Source organism: Telmatherina bonti, assembly GCF_933228915.1.
Source record: "Telmatherina bonti genome assembly, chromosome: 11".
Taxonomy (NCBI): Eukaryota; Metazoa; Chordata; class Actinopteri; order Atheriniformes; family Telmatherinidae; genus Telmatherina; species Telmatherina bonti.
Genome location: NC_136629.1, coordinates 35222461 through 35231052, shown reverse-complemented (window position 1 = coordinate 35231052; position 8592 = coordinate 35222461). Strand labels below are relative to the sequence as shown.

The 8592-nt window shown below is 38.2% G+C and overlaps 1 protein-coding gene across 1 annotated transcript; it reads right to left on the bottom strand.

Annotated features, from left to right (window-relative positions):
* Positions 1-4288: 4288 nt before the first annotated feature.
* Positions 4289-6672, bottom strand: c1d (C1D nuclear receptor corepressor). The gene is made up of 5 exons (XM_079248496.1): positions 6645-6672; positions 6183-6324; positions 5887-5953; positions 4965-5020; positions 4289-4881 (listed from the first exon to the last, which is right to left on the bottom strand). The coding sequence occupies exons 2-5, from the start codon at positions 6318-6320 to the stop codon at positions 4672-4674; spliced, it is 471 nt and encodes a 156-aa protein (XP_079104622.1). The 5' UTR covers positions 6321-6324; positions 6645-6672; the 3' UTR covers positions 4289-4671.
* Positions 6673-8592: the final 1920 nt, after the last annotated feature.

The window sequence follows — 8592 nt, the reverse complement described above, 5'->3', positions numbered from 1 at the left end:
TTTATTTTCCAGAGGTCTGGTATGAGAGAATGGTGTCTTGTGCTGCGAAACACATGCAAAGCAAAGAAGGAAAGTCGTGACATCTGATGTGCTTAATGCTTCAGGGGATAAATAGCTTTCCTGCTTGGACATCATGTTGCTTCACTCTGAATGTTCCCTTCTCATGACCCCGTCTGGGGTTGGATGACTTCCTTGTTATGTATTTACTTTAAATATGAGTAACAAAAGTATCTTCAACACATACTATATGTATGTATGTAAAAAAAAAAAAAAAAAAAAAGGCTGCATTTTGGATTTTAGCCCAACATTTGAAACCAACCAACATTTCTATAAATTCATGTGGGGAGTAGCTTCATGAAAAGCCTGACAAGAGATTTTTTTTTTTTTTTTTTTGTACTTGAACTTAAACAAATCCAACATTTTTTCCCTTTTTTTCTTTAATACAACTGGAGGTGGCCAGTATGTGCTGGCTCTTCTCTGCTGGAGTGACCGTGTGGCTCGGCTGGCTTAGGAACACCGCAGGATCACCCCCAGACATGCTGGAAGAAGAGACTGAAGGTGGGATTCCCTGCCTGAGCTGAAGCCCCCATGGCATAATGGATGGATGGATGGATGGATGGATGGATGGATGGTATATGGATGGATGGATGGATGGATGGTATATGGATGGCTGGATGGATGGATGGATGGATGGTATATGGATGGATGGAGGGATGGATGGTATATGGATGGATGGATGGAGGGATGGTATATGGATGGATGGATGGATGGAGGGATGGATGGATGGATGGTATATGGATGGGTGGATGGATGGTATATGGATGGATGGATGGTATATTGATGGATGGATGGATGGATGGTATATGAATGGATGGATGGTATATTGATGGATGGATGGTATATGGATGGATGGATGGATGGATGGATGGTATATGGATGGGTGGATGGATGGTATATGGATGGATGGATGGTATATGAATGGATGGATGGTATATTGATGGATGGATGGTATATGGATGGATGGATGGATGGATGGATGGATGGATGGTATATGGATGGGTGGATGGATGGTATATGGATGGATGGATGGTATATGGATGGATGGATGGATGGATGGATGGATGGATGGATGGATGGATGGTATATGGATGGATGGATGGATGGATGGATGGTATATGGATGGATGGATGGATGGATGGTATATGGATGGATGGATGGATGGATGGATGGTATATGGATGGGTGGATGGATGGTATATGGATGGATGGATGGTATATGAATGGATGGATGGTATATTGATGGATGGATGGTATATGGATGGATGGATGGATGGATGGATGGTATATGGATGGGTGGATGGATGGTATATGGATGGATGGATGGTATATGGATGGATGGATGGATGGATGGATGGATGGATGGTATATGGATGGATGGATGGATGGATGGTATATGGATGGATGGATGGATGGTATATGGATGGATGGATGGATGGATGGTATATGGATGGATGGATGGATGGTATATGGATGGATGGATGGATGGATGGTATATGGATGGATGGTATATGGATGGATGGATGGTATATGGATGGATGGATGGATGGTATATGGATGGATGGGTGGATGGATGGTATATGGATGGATGGATGGTATATGGATGGATGGATGGATGGATGGATGGATGGTATATGGATGGATGGATGGATGGTATATGGATGGATGGATGGTATATGGATGGATGGATGGATGGTATATGGATGGATGGATGGATGGATGGTATATGGATGGATGGATGGATGGATGGTTAAGGCTGCCTTTTGATGACTGCCTTTATGTGCAGGAAACCAAAACATCCACTGGGGGTCAGAAGATGTGTCAAACGATACAAATAGGATTTTCTGAAAACTTTCTGTTTTAATTTGTTATAACGATTTAATCGAAAACTGCAAAATTTTAGGGGTTTTATGTTATTATGTGACTTGGCTGAAAAACCTATAAAAACTAAACAAAAAGAAGACCCAAGCCAACTGAAAATAATGCCCTGTTTAATTTATATGACTGAGTAAAACCTTTTCATTTATGAAGACTTTTCTGACTTTACCTGATGAAGCACATGGTTCAACTCCAGGACATTACAGATAAATAACAGCTGGAAAGTCAGCAGATTAAAAGCATTCCTTGAAGTCCTTGAATTTGAACATGGTGGGATTGTAGTTTATTTTTAGCATCCTCTTGCAGACAATCAATCTGAAATCATTTGATTTGTGATGACGTGCTGAATCCATTCGGTATTCGAAGCAGGTTAATGTAGTCTGCTGTCAGCACACTTTATGCTTTCAGGAGACGGACGTCTGCACGGAAGGCTGATTCTGCCTTCATTTGGCCTCAAAGGTCACCTGGTCTGCTGCCTTTTGCTCCACGTAATGTTACCTTCTTCACCACAAGCGAAATCCCAAACAGAATAAATAAATAACTGCAGAAAGCACCAAGAGTTTGGAGCTCTTTAGGCCACAGTTTCAGCATGTGATGGTTTGTTTGCTCAAATTTGCTCGCATAGTGACCCAACTCCTTTATAGCGAGCACATGTGTGGAAGAGGGCATGGAAAGGCGAACATTACAGAAGAGGAATCTGGGTGGGGGTTGGAAAATCCATATTTTTCCAATATGCAGACAGAGCCGTTCATCAGGCAAAGTTTGACATGTCTGAAAGTAGAGGCAGAAGCAACAAGTTGGTGGAAAAAGTCTTCCAGAAATGAGACGGGATGTTTAGTTTAAACAAATGTCATTTTTGGATGCTGCTGCAGTGAGGATGAGGATGGGAAAGATGATGAAAAGAGTGAAAAGATCCAACTCACCGCCTCGCTGTTTCCTGGCCTTGATTAGAGGGCTGCAATGACTTGTGGTACATAAAGATTAAGATCTCGCTTGTCCAGAGGGAATTATAGAAAGGAAGTTATCTGAATGTCTTCATGAAATGTGACATTGGTTTTTATAAGGGGAAGCATCATTACTGCCTCTGCTTACACAGTGCAGCCACAGTGAGAGCGTTTGTGGCGGTTACACAGCCCACCTTGTAATCTAAAGGTCACAGGTTTAACTCATCTTCATTTAAATGCCTTTCTTCATTTGACTGAAGCAGGACAAACAAATTAACCAGGATGGTTGTGGTTTAGTCAGTGGAGCAGATTATCCACAAACTACAAGACTGCTGGTTCAAACTCTGGATGCTCTACAAGTTGAAATGTCAGAGTGTTCCCAGCTGCTTCCGATCACAAATCCTGACTGATGTGAAAAAGAGAAAAGCATCATAAAACTCCTTGAAGGGGTCTAGAAGACATTCCATGAACACGCCGATTAACAAATTCATGACAGCTGAGTCTTTACTTCTTTTCTGTTGCAGCAACATACAATGATCAGCTATAACATCCAAAGCAATCATCAAATATTAATTAGGTTTTTAACCTGCTGCTGAAAGATCTCTGATCAATCAAGGTGAGGTATCTGGTAAATAACATTTAGCTGATTTCCTTCTTCTCTGAGGTAGTAATGATCCATGCAACAGTGAGTGGGTGGGAATGTCGAAGCAACGTCCATGTAGATGCCAAGATGCAGCGTTTCCCTGCAGAACATTGTGCTGTAACAAGATGAGAATTGCTGTTCGCATCACACGTCTTGGACTTTCATATTTTAGCAGAGAATTGCACAGAAATGTTGATTCAAGGCTGAAAATTGAACTCCAGCGTGGCTGTGTTTTTTTTTAAACTTAAGACCCATTTTTATTCCTTGGCTTTTAACCCAATGTAAGTTTGTTTCTGGTCACTGTGCTATATTTTGGTTTTATTTACTATTTATTCATTTTGTTTAACTTTTTTCCTTGTACCATCCAGTCTTATTGCGTTATCTCATAATTTTTGGTTGATGTACAGCACTTTGTCCCAACTTTGGTTGTTTTAAAGGGCTTTATAAATAAAGTTGAGTTGAGTGGTCAGCATGAACACATGAACACAACATGAAACACTAAAAGCATCAGAATACAAATTAGTTTTAACTTTTTTTTAATCAAATGGGCTAAGCTGAAAAATGAATAATTAGAAAACCATTTTAAAAAGTCTGAACTTGCACAGCGGCTGATAACTGAACATTTAACTGCTTCCTAAGTCATTTCATTTCATTATATGTGCTTCTTTTTAGCTCACATACATCATTCTCTTCCTTGGAAAAGACATAACATTTAGAAAGCTTACTTTAAACTTGTACTGAAATAAAGAAGAAAAAGACTCAAAAAACAGGTTGAACTTTTTTTTACTGTTGGAAAGTGAAAAGAAAAATGTGGAAAAACATGTCTGGCGAGTAACAAAATGTTATCTAAAACAAAAAACAATTAGTGATTCACAGAATCACATTAAAATGATAAAAATCAGGCAATAAAGTCATTTTTGAAGAACAATGCAGAATCAAGGTTCAGAAAATCATGTTCAGAACATCCTGGAACAATATTTCTCACATCATTTGTCCTTGGTAACCCCGGACCCAAGTCCAATTCATGATCCTGCCATGCAATCTCAGCTGAACTGCAAGACATCTTGTCGCCTCGTTTTGTGTTTTGTGATGGTCGATCAAACTTCAGTGTTCATCATCCCTTAAAAAGAAACACACTGAAATGAAGTCGTCACTGCACTTCCGTTCTGCTCTGTTTTGGACGTTTCGGATGTGGGGAGTCAGACGCTGGCTTGGATGCTGCTTTCTTTCGAGAATCTTTGTCTTGTGGATTATAGAGCGCACTCCTGACGAAGCGTGAGGCAGCTCCCTTATCCAGACGAGCAGCTTTCTTCTTGTCAGTGATTTCTTTCACTCTGTTCATGTAGGTCCGGATTCGCTCCTGAAGAGCACAGAATGGCTAGACTAGTTAAATAGTTCACATGAACAAAAGTTAAGTTGAAATTAATAAAAGAAAGTGCATACCAGCTCCTGTTTGATTCCATGATCTCTGGGGTTTATACCTTGTGTTACCAGGTACACTGCAAAGAGGAAAACAATGGAGTATGATCTCATATTAAGTCAGCAGGAATACTAATTCAGTCTTCTTTAGAATGTACTCCTTAAATAACTATGTAAACTTTAATATTTTCTTGTTTGTATTCCTCAATAAAAACCATATCCTCATAAATGAATTACTTAAAAGCTATGTGAATCTATGCATGTATCCCACTCTTCTTTTCCAGCAAAACGGCTTCCAAAGTTCTGTGTAAGTAGCTTCTCATCCGACAAAGAGCAGCAATAGTGTGGAAGTAGCCCTCAATGAAAGAAAAATATTCTTTCTTTTTTTTTCCTCATGGTCACTATGACCACACTGCTGCTGTTGTGCAATTTAGCTCCCAAGAATAAAACAGAATTTTTTCAGAAGCTTACACAGGTTTTTAATTGTTCAATTTTTACCTGCTTCCATCTCTTGCTGCTATGGCATGCTGACATGAGAACTTTTGGTTATTATGACATGTTCTTGTGAGAAAACTGTAAAATAAGGATTATGCTTCTGTTTTTTAAACATAACTTAATATCTACTTTCTCAAATAATGTGCGAAGAATAAACATCTGGGCAAGCACTGTTTGTGTCAGGCACTTTTATGGGAATATCTGAATAAAGTGTGAATAATAGAAGACTGAGAAATGTCTAAATGACTGAAATGAATGAAGATGACATGCATTTTGTAGGTTAAAAAGAGTTTGAATGCACAGTCAATAAGCAGAAACCTTCTAAAAACATAGATTTTTGTTATGTATTATTATTATTATTATTATCATCATCATCATCATCATTATTATCATATTAGCATTGGCTACATCAACCTAATAGTCAACAAATGCAATCAAGAAATAAACTTACTCCAGAATAAGGAATTAAGGGTGTAAGCAGACATCAGATCAAGCTTGGCTTGATCCAAAGGATCCAACTGTAAATAGATCAAGATTAATTTAATACCAGTTCTATAGAACAGCTCAACATCATTGCCCTGTTCACACATGCTGTTATTACATTTTAATAAAGACCACAGATGTATTAAACGTGTGCTAATCTGCACCAGACATTATGTTTATCTAGAAACACAAAAACAATACAGTATATTGTCTTCGTGTTTGAATTATTAGCCTTTAGTGTTTCTGTCATTATGCCCACTCTACCTTTTCCACAAGGTCATTTCTAGACATCGACATCAACTTGTCCAACATTGTTTTGACTGCATTGACTGAAGAGTTAAATGATGTGAGTTGCTCGTCTATTTCATGAGGGTAGTCATCGATGGTGCTTTCTGCAGCCATTCTGCTGTAAAATACAAAGTCACAGTCACCAATCTTCGCTGTTATAGGACAGGTTTTGCTGGAAACAGGAATAAAATACTTGGAAAAAAAAAATAAAACACGATAAATATAATGTGAAAATACTTTGATTAACATTTAAAATGTCAGCTAGCTCGGCGGCTAGTTCGAGGCTCCCATGTGCAACTTACAGGGTGAAAACATTGGAAGAAAACCAGAAAACAAATTTGATAAATGACTAAATGGTTTTATATACTAATATATTACTTACGTGTATATAAAATACAAGTGAAAAATTACTTTAAGTTACAAAAGTTTCATATTTACCCTTGTAGCTCGGCACACACGCGCGACACCTAACAGGAAGTGACGTAAGAGAAGGCAGAGTTTTGTCTTCTTCTGCGTTTTTACTGCTCTCTAGTGTTTGGGGGGGTAGCAAGCATGTCTATGGGCGCAAGGTGCTAGTTAGCTTAGCTGTTTTGAATTTTTATTTTATTTTATATTGTTTAGATTACCCATGCATATTTATATATATGAAAAAAATACAGGTTTCCTCCACATTATTAGAAAAAAAAAATCAAGGCTACTTCATACTGGCTGTTTTGCTGTCGTGTTAATGTTACCAGTATACAATATTTTTTCTTGAAATATTTTTTAAACTTGAAAAAAAGTAAAATTTTCAGAAAATTTTGTTAATGGTAAAATATAATATCTGTCTTTCTGTTTATCATTAACGACCAAATACGTGTAAAAAAATAATAAAGTTTATAGTCACTAAAGCGCTCTGGTTACCATGGTAATCAGGAGCGTCAGTATGTAAAATGAGGAGAGCTGTTTTGTGCTTTCAGTGTTTGGACTGCACACATCCCTGTAAGGCAGTGGAGGATTGAGCCATGGATAACTGTGATTTAGAGAAACTCTCCGTGTCTGCTGGGAAGCTCCATCCAGCCTTCTCACCAGAAGTCACAGACTACAAGGTGTCAGTGCAGAGCAGCGTCAATAAAGTGATTCTGGATCTGCTTACCAGAGACTGTGGAGCTTCTTACACGATTGTAAGTACTTTTCTAAAAGCTGAAAATCACTTTTCTTTTTCTCCACTTGAATTAAAAAAAAAATCTTTGTTTTATTTTTCAGCTCTCTGGTGACCATTCTAAAACTATAAAGTTAAAAGATGGGTTGAATAAAGTGGAAATTGAGGTGGTAGCTGAAGATGGCACCACAAAGAAATACAGTGTGGAAATAACCAAACTATCAGCAAAGATCGCAGAGCTTAGTAACCTTGGTTTGGATGGAGATATTCCACTCTTTCCACCATTTACCCCCAAGTCATATGAATATAACTGTAAGTAAAGACTTGTTTGTTTACGGTGGGTTAAACGTAATAGAAACTATGCTATAAAAAGTTAATACAATGTCATATAAAGATCTGTTTACAAATAGGCAATGTAATCTTTGCAAATGCATTATCATGTGTGATTATTTTTGCATAAAATGTGCATTTTTTATGTTCATTACATTTCTCATGCAAAAAATTAAACTGCAGGAATTTTTTTTCCACAGGTAGCGTTGCATTTTACTGGAGTGAAGTTACATTCATCCCAAAGGTGCCAGACAAGCTTATAAAAGTTACAGTGAATGGAAAGAGCAGCTCCCAACCAGTCCCACTGAATTTTGGAGACACTATAGTGGAGGTGTCAGTCTGTTCAGCAGATGGCAGTGTTTCACAGGTATGGTGGAACATGAGTACATGACTGCATATGATTAGATTATTTAAGGTTTTGTTTGATTATCACAGTGAAATAATGAGTCAGAACTGTAAGTATTCACAGTGTATCACACTAACTTTAAAGCTCCATACACACTTTAGATGTTCCACATCAATAAATAACAGGATATAAGAGAGATTTCAGGAGTGTAACTTGTTTGGGTCATTCAAGTTTGATAGGTCTGCTGTGTTGTGCTGCTACACCGGTGTATTTATTATTAAGTAATTCCCGTCTAACTTTGTCAGGTGTACACCGTGTTGGTGACTCGAGAGCTGATTCCCATAGCTGTGACCTTCACTGATGGGAAGCAGCAGCTGGACTATGAATGTCCAGTGTCTCTGAGTGCTTTTTACAGGCCTGTGTCTGTCAACCGCAGGTGAGAAAGCGTTGGCCATTATTATATTCACATATTCACATCACTGCATTTTTCCAAACATATGCTTTACCATTTGTGCCGTTTAGTTCGTTTGAGTCATTCTGATTAATTATGATCATTTACAGATATTAAC

Bases quoted from the DNA above. Each gene is read 5' to 3' on its own strand.
- c1d (XM_079248496.1), bottom strand. From the start codon at position 6,320: ATGGCTGCAGAAAGCACCATCGATGACTACCCTCATGAAATAGACGAG. The intron at 5,954-6,182 runs GTAGAGTGGGCA...ATCTATTTACAG, and splicing joins GAAATGACCTTGTGGAAAAG to TTGGATCCTTTGGATCAAGC. The intron at 5,021-5,886 runs GTAAGTTTATTT...TCCTCTTTGCAG, and splicing joins CCTTAATTCCTTATTCTGGA to TGTACCTGGTAACACAAGGT.